This window comes from Balaenoptera acutorostrata, chromosome 19 (assembly GCF_949987535.1).
Source record: "Balaenoptera acutorostrata chromosome 19, mBalAcu1.1, whole genome shotgun sequence".
NCBI lineage: Eukaryota > Metazoa > Chordata > Mammalia > Artiodactyla > Balaenopteridae > Balaenoptera > Balaenoptera acutorostrata.
Window position 1 is genome coordinate 55071916 of NC_080082.1, and position 19756 is coordinate 55091671.

General features: G+C 60.8%; 1 protein-coding gene across 1 annotated transcript; it reads left to right on the forward strand.

The window, feature by feature from the left end:
- Window positions 1-877: 877 nt before the first annotated feature.
- On the forward strand, window positions 878-19426 carry ERFL (ETS repressor factor like). Its single transcript, XM_057534661.1, has 6 exons — window positions 878-970; window positions 14108-14187; window positions 17072-17306; window positions 17716-17911; window positions 18019-18136; window positions 18609-19426. The coding sequence occupies exons 2-6, from the start codon at window positions 14121-14123 to the stop codon at window positions 19055-19057; spliced, it is 1065 nt and encodes a 354-aa protein (XP_057390644.1). The 5' UTR covers window positions 878-970; window positions 14108-14120; the 3' UTR covers window positions 19058-19426.
- The last annotated feature ends 330 nt before the right edge of the window (window positions 19427-19756 follow it).

Below are 19756 nucleotides of genomic sequence, written 5' to 3' on the forward strand. Positions count from 1 at the left end.
CATTTGTGTATCCATGTGCCCATAGGCTGTGTCCTGTGTGTGCGTTTGCACTGTCTGTGTTAGTGTATTCGTGTGTCCCTATGTCCGTGTCTGTGTGTCTGCTACCCAGACTGTGTGTGTGCGCGCGAGTCGTGTCCAGGTCCAGTTCTGCGCGTCCAGCAGAGGTCCTGGTCACGTAGTTGCCACCTCCACCTCATGCCCGTCGGTTTGTCCGCGCGTCCTCCTCGGGAGGGGCGGGACCCGGAGGGGAGGGAAAGGGAGAGGAGGGGGGTCTCCACCTCTCCACCCACCCCCGCCCGCAGCCCCCGCTCCCTCAGTCCCGGGATCGAACCTTATTTAGAGTCGCGATTCGACATCTGTTTTCAAATTTGATCAGCTCTGAACTTTATTTTCCGAGTTTGAGGAAAATTATATTCCATCGATCGCGCTCCCGCCCCCTCCCCCGCACCGCCCGCCGCCGCCGCCGCCGCCTCCATATATCTGCGCGCGGAGCCGGGCCGGGCGGCCGCGAGGGCGGGAGGCGCGCGGCGCGCGCCGAGGAGCAGCGGGAGGAGGAGGCGGAAGAGCGGGAGGAGGCGCAGAAGGCCGGTTGCCCCCGCGGCCCCCGCCCCGGCCCTGCTGCCCCGCGCCTCGCTCGTGGCGCCGCCGCCCGCCCGGAGCTCCGTACCCAGCTTCCCGCGTCTCTATCTCTCTTTGCGCGTCTCTGTTTCGGGGTCTCTCCATCTCCCTGTCTCTGCTCCGCCCCCGTCTCTGTGTCTCTGGCCGTCTCTCGGTGTCCCGGTCTCTCAGTGACTCTCGCTCCCTGCTCGCGCCCCCTCTGGCTCCGTCCCCGCCGGGGCTCCGGGCATCTCCCCCCACCCCGTCCCCCGCCCCGGTGCCCACTCCCCAGGACGCCGCGGGGGCCATGGCTGCGGGATCCGAACTTTAAACACTTCTCCCCGGACCGGTGCGGATGCGCAAGCCCCGGAAAGTGAGTGAGCGCCGCGGCCGGCGCAGGGGCGGGGATGGGGGGCGGGGATTCCTTCCCGGGGCGGGGGCCGGGCCGCGGGAGGCGCTCCCGAGAGACCTCCGGAGCTGGGCTCCCCGAGCCGGAAGCGGGGAGGCGGGTGGGGCTGGGTCCGACTCCCGGGAGGAGGGAGGGAGAGAGGGCTGGAGGTGCGCCCTCGGGGCAGGGGTCCAGGACCAGGGCGCTGGAGAGTGTGTTGAGAGCGCGGGAGATGCGGCGGTGAGAGCGCGGGCTGGCGGGCCGACCTGAGGGTGGGTCTGGACTTTTCGGGCAAGAGTCTTGGGTTTAGAGAGCAGGGCTGAGGGCTTGAAATTTGGGACCTGGGGGCTCAGAGCCAAGAGACTGGATATTTGGGATTGAGGGCTGACTGTTTGGGGCTGGGGGTCAGGACTAGGGGTGTGGATATTTGGGCCTGAGGTCAGCATGGGAGGTTGGATTCGGGGGGCTGGGAGGTCTGGATTTGGAGCTGGAGTTCAGAGCTGAGGATCTGCAAATTTGGCTCTGGATATTTGGGGTCGGGATGTTTGGTGTGAGGGGTTCCAGGGGCTGTGGGAAGGACATTTGGGCCAATTCTGGGGTCTGCACACTTCCGGGCTGGGAGTGCAGGCCTGGCCGTGACCTTTGGGGGGGGCGTGTCCTTCTGGGGACAGGTGGCCTAGTGCCACACACCTTTTCTGTCCCAGTCATTTCACAACTGTCCGAGGACCATGCTGGGCCACCTCTGACATCTCTTTCCTGGCTGGGTCTCTCCTCACTGACTCTCTGTCCCTGTCTCTTCCAGGATCTCTGTGTCCACCTCCAGCTCTCCCAGAATCTATCCCTCTGTCTCTGTGACTCTTTCTCTCGCAGCATGTCTCTACCTCTTTGGGTCCAACTCCTTAGACTGTCTCTCAGAATCTCTGTGCCTATCTCTGCCTTCCCCTATCTTTCTCAGCATCTCTCTGTCTCTCTGTCTCTGCCTCTCTCTGTCTCTCAATATCTCTCTGTCTCTGTCTCTCCCAGTGTCTCTATCTCTGTCTCCCCCTCGCTGGTTTCCGCTCAGATTAAGCCGGGGACCTAATTCCAGGCCCAGGATCGAATTTTCTGGCAACAAAGGGAAATAGCGAATCGATCGGTCGCTCCGGAGATTAAGAGACAAGCGGCGCGCGGATCTATCACGGCTAAACGGCCCCCCCTTCTGCTCCCCCCGCCCTGCCAGCCCGCCGAGGCCCAGACGCGCTCCGCATCGCCAAGCAGCCTCAGGAGCCTCGGCTGCCCGGCAGGCCAAGCCCAGAGCTAACTGCGTGCCCTGCCGCGGGCCAGAGCCCTGGGAGGGGTGGGAGAGCACAGCTGGCCCCTGGGGAGGGATGGAGGAGGTAAGGAGTGAAACGGAGGCAGCACACCACCCCAAAGAGTCATGCTGCACACACCTGTGGCCTCAGGTAACACTTTTCACCCACACCTGTCTATCAACGCACCTGTCACATCGATGTTCCCCCTTTAGTTCCCCACATTTGGACCTCCAGGTAACATTTGTCTCCTTATACCTGTGCCCTGTAGGTAACCCCTCTCCTCCACACCTGTTCCCTTCATCTGCCCCTATAGGTATCACCTGTTTCCTTTCACCTGCCCCCCCCCCCAGGTAATACTTGTCCCTTGAAACCTGCCTCAAAGATGCCCATGATATAGCTTACCTGCACCTCCAGGTAACACCTGTTCTCCAAAATTTGCCCTTTCCACCTGAATGCCTGCATCTGTCTCATTTCATACCCCATTATCCCCTTCCTACCTGCACGTGCACCACCCCACCTGCCCCCTAAAGCTCTAAACACACTTGTCTCTCACACATCTATATTTCTTCATCTCTGTCTCCCCTCAGGCAGTACCTGTTCACTCTCTCTCACACACACACACCCTTTCCTTTGCACGTAGGCACTCACACGCGCATCCTCCTTCTCTGTCCTCAGGTAACGCCTGCTCCCTCCCACCCTCCTGGCTCTCACCCATACCTCTCCCTTACGATGCTGGCCTTGTCTGCCATCACACCAGTCCTTCCAGAAGAGCATCCCACGCACGTGTCACTTGAGAACACACCTGCTTCATGGCACTCTCTCTGCCTGCACCTAACTCCCTCACACTCCATCTCCCATCATTTAACATACGTACACCTACTTCCAAAGGCTTCCCCCATACCTGTCATTTCAGGTAACTCATCCCAGACAATACATGCGCCAACCCCACGTGTCTCCTAACCCACCCCCCCCCCACCCTGCTCCACACCTGATGGCTCACACATGCAATAGCCCCCAGGTATCATATGTATCCTTCTTCCTCGGGTCCCTCCCCTGCCATGATGTCTCCTACAAGCCCTTGTGCTCTGAAAGCCCCACCAACCCCACCTGCACACTTGCTGCTGGCCTTGCGTCCAACTCCTTCTCCCTGTCTTTCTGTCTCTGCCTCTCTGTGTCTCCCAATGCACAACTTCACACTTATACATGTTTGGGCAGGGAATCTGTCTTTGGCCACAGGTACCTGCTTCACCTGTATACCTGTCCTTCAGGTACTACCTACCCACTCTCTTCTCTTCCCACATACCTAATTTCCCATGTTTCTCACTTCCTTTTTCCTTGCCTCACAAGGTCACACCAACATCTCCACACATCTGCCCGTTGCTCACCTGTCTACCTCAGGCATCACCTGCTCCGGTACCGGTACCGCGATCAGTCATTTCTTCAGCAAACAAGTACTGAGCCCTCCACATGCCACCTCCTTAATCTCTCTCTGCTTTATCTCTTCATCTGCGTCTCTGCCATACCCCTGGCCTCCCCAGCCTGTCCCCAAAGGAACTCCTACTCCTGCCCCACAGATGTGCACCTGACACCCAACACTGGGTCCCCCTCTAGCCTTCTCCTCCCCCCACATCCACGTAGCCCTCATTCCTTCGTAGCTTTTTCAGATGCTGTGCGCCCACCCCACCCCTCTCAACCACTGCCCACACAACCTGTCACCCCCACCCCTTTAGAGCCTAACCTCCAGATGCCTACACCTGTCTCCAGCCCGCTCCCCTCTAGTAAGACCTGTCCCTTTTCATAGAACCTGTCACCAGCCATCTACCTCCTCAGGGAACACCTTTCTCAGTGAGCATAAGTAACAACTGTAGCATTTGTTAAACACATAAAACACCTGTTCCCAGCCGACCACACACCTGCCCGCTGCAGCGCGCAGAAGCCCCTAAGTCAGAGGTTCTCAGACTGCAGCAGGCATCGGAAAGATCTGGAGTGCTTGTGGACCACAGAGGCCTGAGTCTGACCACAGAGATCCTGGTGCAGCAGGTCTGATGAGGACCCTGAATCTCTGCATTTCTAACAAGCTCCAGGTGCTGCTGCTGCTTCTGCTGCTGCTGGGTCACGGACCACTCACGAGTAGCACCTGCTCCTAACATGTCCCCGGCTACTGCTGATTAAACCCATCTCTGTGACAGGCGGTGTCCTCAGTTCTTCATATCCATTCTCTCATTCCATCCTCACAAGACCCTTATGAGGCAGGCACTTAACCCTTATTCCCATTTTGCAAAGAAGGAAACTGAACCCAGAGAAATGGAGTCATTTCTGGGCTCAGAAGCTGGTAGATGTTGGAGATTTGCATCCATCTGAGGCCATCTGACTTCAGGCATCCAGGTGTCCTTGCCCCCAGTCCTTGCCCCTTGCCTATCAGGTGACCGCCTTCTTCCATAGACACTGTCCACCTTGTCACTTTGGCATCATTTGCTTCCCAATCACCTGCCAGCTTTCCTACACCCCAGCCTCACATCCTCCCTCCACTCCTGCCCTCGGACATGCCCCACCTCCCTGCTGGCACACCTGTCTCTCTCTGACACTGACTCCCCCGGGCCGAGCTTGTCATCCTCATCCTGGCTCCCACCTGCCCCCCAAGCTGCATGGAACCAGCAGCCTCCTGCTAACACACACCTGTCTCCCCAGATACACCTTGGTCTCCGGAACTACTCATCTCGAACCTCTTTCCCAGCTCCTGTTTCCTATCTGCTCACCTGTCTTTTATCCCCTCTCTCTACTCCATCCCTGCTCTGTCTGCCCATCTCCCCCCATCTGCCTATCCCTGAATCTGAATCTCTCTGTCTCTCTGTGTCCTGTCTCTTTTTCTCCCTCCCTGTTTTTTTTTCTCTGTATTTCTCCATTTCTGTCTCTCTCAGTGTCTCTGTATCTCTCCCTATCTCTTTATAGCACCCTGACTCTCTGTTTCTCAGTGTCCTGCACTCTCTGTCTCTGTCTCATTCTCTCTCTTTCACCTCCCTCCTCTTCTGTCTCTGTCCCTTGCCCTCCCCTCTGACAGTGGAAATCTTGGGGGGCTTGAAGTTATACTGACCCGCATTTGAGTCCAGGCATCACCGCTCACCCCTGTGGGACTTTGGCCAAGTTACTTACCCTGTCGGAGCCTCAGTTTCCACATCTGTGAAATGGGCATCATGACAGTTGCTACCTCCCAGGTTGTAGTAAGGATGGGATGCGGAGGGAAGTGAGAGGACTCGGGGCAGATAGGGGCCAACCTTCCCTCCGTGGGTCCCTCTCTGTTCTTGTCTCTTTCCCAGGGCTGCAGCCCCACCCGGCTGTCAGTGGAAGCGTGTGTGGTGGGGGGAATGGAGAGAGACGTGGGCAGAAGCATCCTGGCCGGCTGAGGCCTGGGCATGGGACCCGGTGTGGGGCTGGGGACAGAGATCGATCCGCTTCGGCGGCAGTGCGCGGGCCAGGATTGCATCTTGTCACAATAATTTATTGCTCTCATCCCGTCTGATCGATGGCGCTGAATTAGCACCGCGCGATGCCCCTGGAGCCCCGAGCCTCCCCCAGCCCAGCCGGACCCTGGCCCTTCTCTGGCCTTTCTCTGGCCCTTCTCTGGCCCTTGTGGGATCCCTGAAGCCCAGGCACCCAGTTCCAGCCAGCCCAGGCCCCACACCTGGCTCCAGGCACGGGGTTCCTGCCCTCCGTCCTGCCCTTCGTCCCCCACCTCTCTGCCCCCTCGCCCCAGGTCTTGCCTCCCCACCTCCATCTCAGTCCCTGGGTCTCTGCCTTTCTGTCCCTTGACTCACCATCTCTCTGTCTCTGTTTCCCTGCCTTCCTCCCTTTAGCCTGAGTTCCATTTTAACAGTATTTCCTGAGCACATACTTGGTGCCCAGCCCCATGACCAGGACACACAGCATCGCTGCCCCTTGGCCAGTACAGTCCAGAGGGGCTCTCGTGGTCTCTTGGCTCCTGGGACTGGCTGATCACACTTGCCTTCGGTTTCCTGTCCCTCCACCCCCCTCTCCAGCACCACCAAATCGAGGTCATTGCCCCTACACGTCTGTCACTGTCGCTGGTAGAGGGCAAGGGGCCAAAAGGTCCAGCCCAGGCAGTGGGGCAGGGCCTGGGGTGTGAGGATGGGACAGGGAGACAGCTGCAGTTGAGAATCCACTTGGTGTTGGGAAGAGGGTGGGGTTCAGGATGAGGCAGGGGTTGGAGCTGGGGTTGGGGCTGGGGCAGGTGGAGGTGAGGAGGAGGAGGGGGAGGGGTGGGTTTTGGAGTTGGGGTGGCAGCCAGGAGCTAGGTCAGGCCCCGCGGGGACACTGACTCACCCCCCCCCCAGGACCGCAGAAGGGCCAGGGTGGGTGTCAAGGTGGCTGTGAACCCGCACTTGGGATCTGCCTGGGCCAGCTGACGGATTCACTTTCCTGTGGCTCGGGCCTCTGCCCTGCAGCTCCCCGCAGCTCTCCCTCATCCTCTCCTTTGCCTCTGCCCTAATCCCTCAATTTTCCGCATCTCTGCCCCCTCCTCTCCTTCCTCCCTGACCCGGGGTCTCTCCTCCCGGCAGCTCTCTCCCCGTGACCTCCAGCTCTAATTCACTTTGTGAAGCCTCTCTGACTCACTCCCCTTTCCTGGGTTTCCCTAACTCGATCTCCCGCCCTGTCCCTGTCTCTCTGTCTCTCTCTTTGCTTCTCGCTCCCTCTCTGTCTTTGTGGGACTCTCTCTGGCCTCCCATCTTTTCTCTGGGTCTCTCCCATGTCTGTTCCCATCTATTTCCTGCTCTGTGCTGCTTCCCTCTTCTCTGTCTCCCTCTCCCCATCACTCTGTCTCTCTGTCTCTGTCTCTCTCCCTCTGTGGGTGTCTCTCCGGCTCTCTGTCTCCCCCCACCCCTGCACTGCCTCCATCTCTCTGGGTCTCCGAGGGGAGGGGCGGGGTGGGGGAGCAGCCTGGGCTCCGGGTCCATCTGCGGTTGCTGCACCTCCCTCCCTCTCCCTTCCCCCAGTGCTGTTTGGTAGGCGGGGTGCGTGGCACTGCGGCTCCCACCTCCCCGGGGACGCTCCCTCGCCAGCCCCCCCCAATGACACCGTTCCGCGTGCTGGCCACAGCCCCAGGGACATCCATGCAGAGGCTGGGGCTCGGGGAGAGAGACAGAGACCCACAGAGACACACACCGCCCCAGACAGAGACACCAGCTAGAGGGAGAGACAGGGCGAGGGTGGGTGTGAGGTCTCCATCCCTCCCTGGCTTCGTGTGCACATTGTGCATGTGTGCAAGCTGTCTGGACTGTGTGTGTCTGTGGTGTGTGACAGTGTGGTGGGGGGGGGCTTGGTTGTGGGACTGTGTGATTGTGTTGCAGCACGTATAAGTGTGACGTGTGGACATGTGTGTGTTCCTGGGCACAGTGACCGCGCGTGCGTGAGAACTTGGGATTGAATTAAGCCACGCGTGTCGTGTTTGTGAGCGTGTGTGTGACTTGGGTGTGATGCTCAGCTCTCTGGTGTGTAACTGCCCCAGAACTTTGGGCCTGTTGCCGTGTGTGGAGTTTCCGAGTCAGGTGGCCACGCCGTGTGTCTGAGTGACCAGGACAGGACAGCCCACATCTCTGAGGGCCAGGAGATGAGAAGGCTTAATAGCCCAAGGGAGACGGGGTGGAAGGACCGAGAGTGCCACCCAGGTGGGACCCCAGGAGCCAGGCTGGTGAGTGTGCGTGTGAGGAACACGGCAAAGGAATAGCTGTGGACGTGGTCACAAAAATCCCCGCAAATCTCTGCGTCAAAGATTGGCTGTGTGAGTGAGTGTGTGCGGCAATGCCTTTTCGTTAAGGGGGTGCTGTTGTGTGTCTGAGCCTGTGGGCTTGTGTCTGAGTCTGGGATCAGACATGTACGGGGGGTGTGTGTGTGTGTGTGTGTGTGTGTGTGTGTGTGTGCTCGCAGTCATTTTGGGAGGCTGGATGTAACGAGCTGGATAAGGAGTACCAGTGCATGACAATTAAGTGACATACTATGTGTGACCAGCCATGAAGGGTGTCGAAGGCTGTGTGTGTGTGGTTGTGTAGTCACGTGTGACTGTTGGATGGTATATGTGTGTACTACTGTGTGAACCGATGCCCGGCGCTGCGTGGGGCTGAGGCTCTGGTGTCGTGTGAACATCGGCCTGTGTGTGGTACCACTGTGTGTGTGTCACGCGTGCCTGTGTGTTTCCCTGCCTGTGTTTTGTGTGGGGATGAGCCAGCCTGTTGTGGGGATGACACTGTGTGGCCTTGAGAGAAGTAGTGAGAGGTGTGTGTGTGTGTGTGTGTGTGTGTGTGTGTGTGTACGCACAAAGACACCCCTGCCCAGGGTCAGGCCGGAGCATTTGGTGGGTGTGGGCCGGGGTAGGAGCGGGTGACCTGGGGAGTGTGGGGCAAGTCCGGGCAGGAGAGCCCCTGTCACCCTCCTGACCCCGTCCTCCCCAGGACAGCCACGGGGGTCTCATTGGTGCCAGCGATGGGAGGTCCTTGAGCCTAGGTTTGTGTATGCATGGACGTGGCATAATCTGTACGGACAGGTGTGCGGTGAGCACGTGCTAATATACTGTGTGACGGCAGGCATCCGGCTGTGTGCACCCAGGTGGGACACGGTGTGTGTGGTGTGTGTCCAGAGAGAGTGGGTGCATGCACCTGGGTCTGCTATGTGTCTCTACTGTGCGCACAGGTGTGTCCTACACAGGCGTGTGGTGTAGGGAGGTGTGTGTCCCCAGGGTGGGTGCAGATGGAGTGTTGGTGTGTGTGTGTGTGTGTGTGTCCGGGTGTGATGTGTGTGCCTGTCGGGGTGTGTGCGCGTGTGCGTGCAGGGGGCCGAGGGAGAAGGGTCTTGGGCCGCGTCTCTCTCCTCTTTAGACAGAGCCCCAGAGAAGATATGAAATTTAAAAAAAAAATCAATTTTCATTCCACTTGTGCAGATTGTGTTAAGGGGAGGCGGGGGGCGGTGCTGGGTGAGGGATGAAGGGGCTGGGGTGAGGGTGTGAGGCCCGAGGCGGCTCCCGAGGCAGCCAGAGCAGCTTAGAGAAATCAAAACAACTGGTTAAACCCCAGCCCAGGGGGCCGGGGTGATGGGGGGGTGAGGAGACAGAGGCAAAGAGAGATGGGGAGAGACAGAGAGGGACAGAGACAGGGAGAGACAGAGACACCCAGAGACAGAGACAAGAAACAGAGACACTCAGAGATGGAGATATTTGGAGATAGAGGTAGACAGAGAGATGGGGCCACAAAGACCCTGAGAGAGAGAGAGAGAGACAGAGAGAGACACTGACACCCAGCAGGCCTGAGAGAGGCTGGGATCTGTCTCTAGTGAGATAGCAGCAGAGGCAGGCCTGGGCCAGTGCACGCCTCACACACGTGCACACGCAGGGGCAGGGGCTGGCTTGGGACATCCACAGATGGGTGGATGGACAGACAGCTGGACAGATGATGGCAGGAGCAGCGGGACCCCAGGGTGGGGTTATCTCTGAGTGACCACCCCACCCAGTTGGGCTGTGGGTCTGTGTGTGTGTGTGTGTGTGTGTGAGGCCGCGTGTGTCTGTGGCCTTGCGGTGGCTGGCTGTGTTGGTGTGGTGTGTGTGCCTCTGTCTCCTTGCATGATGAGCATGTGTGCACGCAGGGTGCTTGTCTGTGTGACTCTGTGTGCTCTCGTGTCACTTGTGTGTGACTGGCTTGGCTGTGCTGCCGTGTGTGCCTGGGTGTGTCCCTGTTTCTGTGTGGCACTGTGTCAGTGTGTGATTGTAGGTCTCTGTGTCTGTATTTGATTGTGAGCCTTGGTGTATGATAGTGTGTCTATGTTAGTGTGTGTCTGTCTATGATTTATGATTGTATGTCTTTGTTTCTGTATGGGACTGAATTGCTGTGTGTCTTGTGCATATCTGTGTATAATTGTGTGTCTGTCTCTGGGTTGATGTCTATGACCATGATGAGGTGTGTGTGACTGTTTTGACATGCATGTCTGTCTGTTGTGTGTAACACGGTGGTATGTGTGCCTGGGTTGCTGTGTGGGTCTGTGTGATGTGCGTCAGTTGTGACAGTCTTGATGTGTATGAGTTTGTGGACATGTGCATCACACATCTTCGTGCTGTGTGTTGTGTGTGCCAGTGTGGTGTGTGTCACTTTGTTGAGCTGTGGCAGTGTGGTGCGTGTGCCTGGGTTGGCATGTGGGTCTGTGTAGCTGCTTGGCAGGGAGAGGAGGAAGGCAGCTCTCGCCCGCCCAGCCCCTCTCCACACTGCTGCGCGCACACGCACACGCGCACACACACATATTCGGTGCCATGGCTGCGGGCGGTGGAGATGGGGGGCGGGGGGTATGGAGGAAGCAAAATAAAATTAAAAATTAAAGCTTGCCCGGAGTCCCCATCCGCCCGCGCGGACTGGCTGGGAGGGGCGGGGTTGTGGCAGCTCCCCCTCTGCAGCCACTGGGGCTGTGTGTCTGTCTGTCTGTCCGGCCATCCTGCCAGGCCCCTGCCAGGGCCGCAGCCCTGGCCCCGCAGGCCCTGCTCCCCCCATCGGTCGATCTGCGATCAATGGGGCCAGGGGGGCGCCAGGGGCAGGGCGAGATCAAAGGGGCCCCAAGAGACGGTTGCTGGGACAGAAACAGAGATGCAGAGATGGGGAGACAGAGACAGAGAGACATGGAGACAGGGATGTTGGGAGGAGAGATGTGGAGACCCAGAGACATAAAAACAGGGTGGTGTGGAGACGGAGAGATGTGAGGACCCAGGGACGGAGAGACATGGGGACCCAGAGATGCGGTGCTGCACCCCGGACAATCAGGGCAGACATGCAGGGAAGGGGACAGAACCAGAGGGGGTGGGGGCCAGTCCCCGTGGGCCTGACAGGACACGGGGTGGGGGACAGAGACGGGAGAAGAGGCAGGCAGAGACCTCGAGATGGCAGAGATGCGAACGAGAGAGAGACGAAGGGGGAGCGTGGGAGCAGGGCCCGGAGCGCCGATCCCACGGCTCCTCGTTATAACGTGTCCGGAGGAGGCGGCGGGGAGTTGAAAGCGTCGGGAAGAGAAATCAAAACCAACACGGAAATGAGAGGGGCCAATAGGGGGTGGGGGCGGGGGGGTGCGGAGGCAGGAGGGAGGGGGGCCCGGAGAGGCAGGGAGAGCTAGGGAGGTGGGAGAGAGGTGGACGGGGCGAGGTGTGGGGAGTTGGGGGATAGAGGGAGATGGGGAGAGAGGTGGGGGCAGAGAGACGGAGAGAGTTAGAGAGGGGAGAGAAGGGAGGAAAAGAGACAGATGGAGTGAGAGATGCAGGACCTGGGGAGACGGGGGGGGGGGGGGGGGGAAGAGACAAGAGAAGGGATGGGGGACAGGGAGGGACAGACCTGGAAAGAGATGGGGGAGCAGACGTGGAAGACAGAGAAGCAGGAAAATACTGAATGATGGAGGGAGAGAGACAGAGAGAGACAGACAGGGGGAGAGAGCTGAGTGGGGAAAGATGGGGAGAGACACCCCAGGTTGAGGGGAGACAAGGAAAGAGGGAGGAGAGAGACAGAAAAATGGAAAAGAGATAGTGGGAGGAGACAGAGAAGGGAAAAGAGAGACAAAGAGGGAGAGAGAGACAGGGAGGGAGATAAACAGAGAAAGTTGGGGAGCTGGGGTGAGATGGGGGTGTGGGAGCAGAGAGGGGAGGGGCTGCCCCCGGGAGGGGTCTGAGTGCTGGAGGGAGCGAGGGGGAGAAGCCTCAGTAGACACGGGGCTGGGGTGAGGGCGGCCGTGGGAGACTGGACAAGTCTGAGGGCAAGTGGGCTGACAAGTCTCCTCTGGTGTCCAAGCGGTCGGGTGGGGTTTACGGGGGAACAGTGTGTGTGGGTTTCTGAGGTGTGTGGGATCGTCTGAGCAGCCGGACGTGGGAGAGGGATGGTGTGTTTAAGAGTGTGTGACGGGGAGGGGTGGGTGGGTATCTGAGGGGCTTGTGTCTAAAGGAGGGAGGCTGAGGAAAGCGTGCCCTCTGAGAGGTGGGGTCTGGCGGGGTGGAGTGGTGAGAGGCAGAAGGACCTGGGGGTTGGGGTGTCTGGGATGGGCCTCTGACAGGAGCAGATGTCTGAGGGTGTGGGTGACCGAGGGTGGGGTCTGGGTGGTGGGGTATCTGAGGCAGAGGGCTGACAGAAAGGGGAAAGGGTCTGAGAGACAGGGATGGGCAGGGGATGGGGTATCTCAGGAGAATTAGGTACCTGAGGAGAGGGGTGTCCGAGGGAGTGGGGATCTGAAAGGGGGGGACCTGTTGCGGTGGCGGGGAGCCAGATCCAAGGGGTGTCTGAGGGGGGCTGTCTGGAGGGGGAGGCAGATCTAAGGGGGAAGAGGTATCTGAGGGGGGAGGCAGGTCTAAGGGGAAGGGGTGTCTTGGGGGGGAGGCAGGTCTAAGGGGAAGGGGTGTCTGGGGAGGCAGGTCTAAGGGGAAGGGGTGTCTGAGGAGGCAGGTCTAAGGGGAAGGGGTGTCTGAGGAGGCAGGTCTAAGGGGAAGGGGTGTCTGGGGGGGAGGCAGGTCTAAGGGGAAGGGGTGTCTGAGGAGGAAGGTCTAAGGGGAAGGGGTGTCTGAGGAGGCAGGTCTAAGGGGAAGGGGTGTCTGGGGGGGAGGCAGCTCTCAGGGGAAGGGGTGTCTGAGGAGGCAGGTCTAAGGGGAAGGGGTGTCTGAGGGGGGAGGCAGGTCTAAGGGGAAGGGGTGTCTAGGGGGGAGGCAGGTCTATGGGGAAGGGGTGTCTGGGGGGGAGGCAGGTCTAAGGGGAAGGGGTGTCTAGGGGAGAGGCAGGTCTAAGGGGAAGGAGTGTCTAGGGGGGAGGAAGGTCTAAGGGGAAGGAGTGTCTGGGGGGGAGGCAGGTCTAAGGGGAAGGAGTGTCTAGGGGGGAGGCAGGTCTAAGGGGAAGGGGTGTCTGGGGAGGAAGGTCTAAGGGGAAGGGGTGTCTGAGGAGGCAGGTCTAAGGGGAAGGGGTGTCCGGGGGGGAGGCAGGTCTAAGGGGAAGGGGTGTCTGGGGCAGGGAGGCAGGTCTAAGGGGAAGGGGTGGCTGAGGGGGGCTGCCTGCCGGGGAAGCAGGCCCAAGTGGTCGGGGTCTGAGGGGAGCTGCAGGTTTAAGGAGGGGCATCTGTGGGAGCACTTATGCGGGCGCTGGGGGCCCCCCGCTCTGCGGGGTGGGTGTGGCAGAGGGCAGGGCGGGCAGGGGCCGGGCCTGCCCCCTCCCAGCCTGTCGTCGGGACGGCCGCGGGTGCTGGCCGGCTCTGGGCCGACAGATGAGAGCTCCGGGCAGCGCGGGAGCTGGATGAGGCAGCCGGGGGCTCAGCCGGGAGGGGCGGGGTGGGGCGAGGAGGTTGGCAGTGGGATAGACTTGGGGCAGCCACAGAGAGAGACAGAGGGAGACCCAGAGACGCAGAGACGGACCCTGAGAGGTCAGGCGAGAGACGAGGGATGGAGAGACCGCGGCAGAGACGGTGCGGGGCGGGCGGGTGGCGAGAGCCAGCGAGTGTGAGTGAGTGAGTGAGTGAGTGAGTGGTGAGGAGCGAGGAGGGAGGCTGGGAGCCCCTGCTTAGTGATGGGGCGCAGAGGAAGGGGAGGCTGCCGGCAGGAGGACTGGTTGGGAGGACCGGCTGGGAGGGAAGGACAGGGCACAGGGCCGGGAACCCGGGGGACCAGCAGGCAGAGGGGTGCCCGCTGGAGGAGGCAGGCAGGCGGGGCGGGATGTAGGGGGCGAGGGCAGCGGGCACCAGGCTGGCTGGGACCTGGGTGGAGGGGCAGTGTCTGTCTCTCCCGCCTGCTCCACCCCGTCCTCACGCGTCTGTCTGTCTGGCCTCTCTGCAGGGCCAGCTCCACCATGGACTGCAGCTGCGTCTCCGACCTTCTCTTCGCCCCGCCTGCCCTGCCGGCTCTCTGGACCCCTGGTAACTGGCCTGGACCTCCCCCACCCCTTCCCTAGCCCTCGGGCCTTCCCAGCAAGCCAGCCCCGCCTTTCTGCATCTCTCACTCTCTTCCTTCCACCTCCCCGGGTCTTAGTCAGAGTCGCCTGAATCCAACCCCTTCATGAAAAACTTGGCTAAAAACTTCACAGCTAGGTGTCCCTGCCACCTGCCTGCTGGGACTCGAGCGTCTTTTGGAGGGCAGGTGAGGTGTGGAGGTTGGAGAGGGACAAGGAACCTGGGGCCTGAGGACCTGGGGTCTCGGCTGGCTGCAGTCTGCTCCCACCCAGGACCTGCGGTCAAAGAGAAGCAGGGAGACTGGAGAGAGACGGGCACTGATGGGGCAGGGACGGGGACGAGAGGGGGCACTAGGCTAGGCGCTGGTAGACAAGTGGACAGACTGGATGACCCAGGCAGGGGGACACAGAGATGTGGCCAAACCAGCCGGAGCCTGGGAGAGAGGACGGCATGCTTGGAAGTGGATGACCAGAGCAGGGATGTGGGCACGCCCCACAATGAGAGAGAGACAGAGAGAGGAGAAGAGAGGAGACTTGGTGCCTGGTTATTTGGGGTCTTGGAGTGTGTCTCTGTGTCACCCTTCAGGGTTTCCGGAAGAAGGGGTCACACTGGAAAAGTGTGCGTTCGCCTCTTCGTTGAGCTGGTGTGCCTGCTTGTCTGTGTGCGTCCGAGGCTACCCGAGTGTCTCTGGGCTGGGCGTGTTGTGTGTCTTTGGGACTTTGAGTGGCTGCATTTCAGGGTTGGGGGTGTCTGCCAGCTCGCCGCCGTGTGTGTCCCTGCCTCGGTGGCTGAAGAGCCTCTGGCTGCTCCTTTCGTGGTGTGTGGCATTCCAAACGGAACGGATGGCTTGGTGCGTTTCGGGCTGCAGGGGTGGGTGCTCCCCAGGCCTCTGTGTCGGGGGCTGTGTCTGTGTTTGGGGTGTGTGGAGGTGGTTCTTGCACCTGTGTGTCCCTGAGTGTAGCTGGATATCGGGGGCTGCGTGTCTTGACGTGTGTGTGTCTTGACGTGTGTGTGTCTGTGTGCCGAGGTTGCGGGTCCTCCCTCTCGTTGTGTGTGCGTGTCAGCACGTACAGCACATCTGAGGACGCGCGATGGACAGGTGGCGTTTCCGGGCTGCGCTGTGTGTCTACATGTGTGTGGCCAGTTGTGCGTTGTCATCTTTGGGGTCGTGTGGGTGTGTCTGTGATACAGCCACTTCCCCCCGGGACGTGTTCTGGGTGTGGAATGGGCCAGAGGTCGCGTGTTGATTGAGCCCTGTCTTCTTAGGTGAGAAAGACCCCAGATGGAGTTGACAGAAAAATCCTCCCTTCAGGGAGGAAACTGCCTGGCCTTCTCCAGCCTCAGGCAGGGAGGCCGTATTTCCCATTTTTAGATACCAGGCAGCCTTGATGCGACCCTGCTCCTCCTTGCCTCCCATCCCTGAAATTCTAATAAGCCAGAGAGGGCAAGGAACTGCCCAGGGCCACACAGCAAGTGGATACAAATGGTCTGCCAGCTCAGAGTGCCCTCCCTCACCAACCTCCTTCCCTTTCTTGCACGGTTCTCAGCTTCTTATAGGCTAATTCTGCCTCCTGTTTTCATGCCTGGTTCTGGGGTCTCTGAGGAGGGGGAAGGGGACAGAGGATATGGCATAGGAGAAGCAGGACGCAGGGCCTGAGGCCTTGTGGATGGGAGGTGAGATTTAGGGGTGGGCAAGCCCCTCCTGTCTCCACCTAGCATCTGGGTGTCTGGACATGGGGCGCAGGACGCCCACCTGAGCATGAGACACACAGCGCTGAGCTGTGGGTGTTAAGACTTGGGTGCCTGTGGGGCTGGGGGTTGGGAGGCTGTTCTACTGTCATGGTGTCACCCAGGGTGTGCCTGTCAGGTTGACACATGCGTCTTGATGCTGCACTGTCTCCACCACAGTGTTTCATTTGGCCCTTTGGGGTCCCGCGTGTCTCTCATCACAGTCGTGCTGTTAGTGGATCCCAGTGCTGAGGGGCCCGAGACGTGCTGTTGCGTGTGCTGGGATGGGTGTGCAATGCTCTGTATCCGGAGTGTCCACCTTGGCGGCACATGGTGGGTGGTGTGTCATGTCCCAGCAGGAGTGTGGCACTCTGGTGCATCTGTGTCCCTGGCACTCTGGTGCATCTGTGTCCCCTGGTACAGCTGGGGGTCCCTCGAGGGTGAGTGGACGTCTGTGAGAGGCTGTGTGCTGTGGGCATCCGCAGACACTCACTGCTCTCAGACCAATGTAGCATGGATGCAGGGAGGGGACACAGGGACGTGAAAGGTATAAATTCATGGACAGGTGCAGAGACACACAGGTACACAGGCCCAGCCTGGACGTGCCAGGGTGAGGTCAGCTGGGGCGGTGGGGGGAGGGAAGTTCAGGGAGAGATGGACAGGAGACAGGGAGGGGGAACAGCAGGAATCAGGGTCTCTCAGACCAGAGCCCTCCGGGGGCAGGGCCAGCCTGGGGGGCTGCAGGGAGAATGCTGTGGAGGGCGTGCCCTTCCCTGCAAGCCCCTCCCAGTTCATCCCCACAGTCAAGAATGCAGGAAACTGGTCCTTCCCTCCCACCCTCTGCCCAAGTTGTGCAAAGGTAGGGGATCAGGCTGGAACTGCCAACCCAGTGTCCCTGGATGAGTTCTCTCCCTCTATTTGGACAGTTTGGGGACTAGACACCACTTGGGGCGTGAAGAGCGGGAATCGGGTCCCTAAACATGCCTGAGGCTGGGTGACTGCTCATCAGAGACCGGGAGTCAGGGGAGGGCTGGATGCCTCCTGGCTCCTGAATCCAAGGAGGACCCAGAGCCCCGGACTTGGCGCCCTGACCCGGGGCCGCACCCCTGCCTCCTGTCCCCAGGGTTTGCCTTCCCGGATTGGGCCTACAAGCCGGAGTCGTCCCCCGGCTCGAGGCAGATCCAGCTGTGGCACTTTATCCTGGAGCTGCTGCAGAAGGAGGAGTACCAGGGTGTCATCGCCTGGCAGGGGGACTACGGGGAATTCGTCATCAAGGACCCCGACGAGGTGGCTCGGCTCTGGGGCATCCGAAAGTGCAAGCCCCACATGAATTATGACAAGCTGAGCCGGGCCCTGCGGTGAGGAGGGGCTGGGGGCCGGGACTCCCACTCCCACCTCGCCCTTCTCCCCTCACTGTCCCTCTGGGCCCCTGCCCCCTGGGGGCTTTCCCTCAACTTCCTGGGGCAGAATCCTGTCGGATCCCAGCACACAGGGCTCTGCACCTGTAGCTACTGTAAGTACCTACTTGTGCGTGAAAGGAAGGCACGAAGGGAGGACCGGAGCCCTGGGCTTTGGAGCCACCCAGGCCAGGATCCCAGCCCCTGCCTCACCCCTTCCTTGCCCTGTGGCCTTGGCCAAAGGATTTCTGCGAGCCTCAGTTTCCCCAAGTCGTTGTGCTCTGTGCCGGGCACAGAGCACGTGTTAGGGGCCCTGCCTTCACCTCCCTGGGTCCCGCCCCCAGCATCAGCGTCCTCCTTCCGTCCACAGCTACTACTACAACAAGCGGATTCTCCACAAGACCAAAGGGAAGAGGTTCACCTACAAGTTCAACTTCAGCAAAGTCGTGCTTGTCAATTACCCACTGTTGGACGTGGCAGCAGCCACCACGGGCGCTCCACTCTTGCTGACCCCTGGTCCCTTCGGGGGAGCCCCTGGGCCAGATGCTCCTCCCCTCACCCCCGAGGTGAGTCAGGATCCTGGGATCCCAGAGCGAGGTGCTTAGTGCCATGAACCCCCTGGGGAGGGGGCAACCAGTCTGAGTGGCACCCACTCCCTCCCCTCCCTCTCCAGACCCTGCAGACCCTGTTCTCTGCCCCACGCCTGGGAGAGCCGGGGGCCCGGGCGCCCCTGTTCACCCCCGAGACAGACAAACTGCGTCTGGACAGCCCTTTCCCGTTGCTGGGCTCTGGTAAGGGCCTGGGGTCCAGCTGTGCCGGGGAGGGCTGTGTGAGGGCAAAGATGGGGGAGGAGACAGGATGCAGGAAGGAGGCTCTGGGCAAGGCTGTGTGTGTGTGTGTGTGTGTGTGTGTGCGCGCGCACACGCGCACACGTGTCGAGGCTGTGTGTATGTGTGCGTGCGCGCGTGTGTGTTTAAAAGTCAGAGGATGTGAGGTGAGGCAGGGAGGAGGGAAGCTGGAGAGGGGGACAGGCCGAGAAGGGTTTTCTGGGGGCGCTAAATGAATGGGAGACAGGTGGGGAGGTAGAGACGGGGGGGGGAAGCCACGTGAGGGTGGGGAGATCCCACGTGCGAGGACAGTGGGAGACTCGGGTGGAATACGGCAGGGAGGTGGCACCCTTTACTAAGGCCCCGGCAGCCAGCCCTGATAGTGGGGCAGAGTGGCCCAGCCTGAACGCCACCCTGGTTCCCCCCCCCCAACCAGGTGCCACTGGCTATTCCAAGCCCCCCGGCCTGCTGGGTCCCTTCGGCCGCGCCTTCCCAGAGCACCCCTGGAACTTTAGCCCGTACCTCACCAGCCCCTTCCCCAAGCTGCCCCCGCCTCTCTACCCCCCCCACTTCTACCCCAACCCTCTGGCCAGTTCCCTGGGCCACCTGCCCTCAGCAGGGGCAGGGGGAAGCCCCACCGCTGCGCCCCTGCTGGCTGCCACCGCGGAGGGCCTGGGCCCCGAGCGCCCCTCGGGCCTGGCAGCAGCCCCTCGCCTGGCACTGCCGAGGGCTGGGGGCCCAGAGGCCGCGCTGGGGGGGAAGGAAGACAGCGACTCGGAGCTGGAGATTACCGACGTCAGCGGCTGCAGCTCTGACAGCGAGGGCGACGAGGGCCTCCCCGCGCCCCCCAAGGCCAAGGCGGGCAAAGGGGGGGTCGGCAGCTGAGCCGGTGCGGGGTGATGGATTCTGCCAGGGCGGGGACCAGGGTGGCCACTCGCACAGCCTCTTCCGTTGTCTGGTCTGCTCTCGATGTCCTGCCTGAGGCCGGGGACCAGCCTTCGGCCCCTCCCAGGCCCAGGCTCACGGCGGCCCCAGTCTTCTTCCCCAGCCCCAGACTGGGGGTCTCACCTCCCCCTCCAGAGAGGGGAGGGGACACGATGGCCTCCAGCCTCCTCCCCAGGCTCCAGTTTGAGGGGGTCCCCGCCTGGCCCACTCCCAAAGTGCAATACGGCGCCCAGCCTTCCCTGCCCACCTGCCCCTGTGCTGTGACCTGAGTGTTCGTGCGGCCGTGTCTCCCCCTGTGCCGGCCTCAGTCCTGATGCCCCCGCCTCCATCACAGGCCCCCTGGGGACAGGGAGCTCAGAGCAATAACCCCGCCCCCAGCCCCCACCCAGGGGGGCCCCCCACCCCATGACCCCCACCAGCGACCTCCAGAGAGTTTACTACAAAAATAAAAGAACAGAAAGAAGTGTGAGATGCAGGGCGCCCAGCGTCGTCGTGGGTGACCAGGGGGCTCGGGGGTGGGAGCTGGGAGGGGTGTTGGGGGGGGGCCTGGGGGGGTCACTGTCAAGACACAGGGACGAATGAATGAACAACTGGAGAAAGGCAAAAGGCACAGAGGCGACGGGGTAGGACAGACGCAGG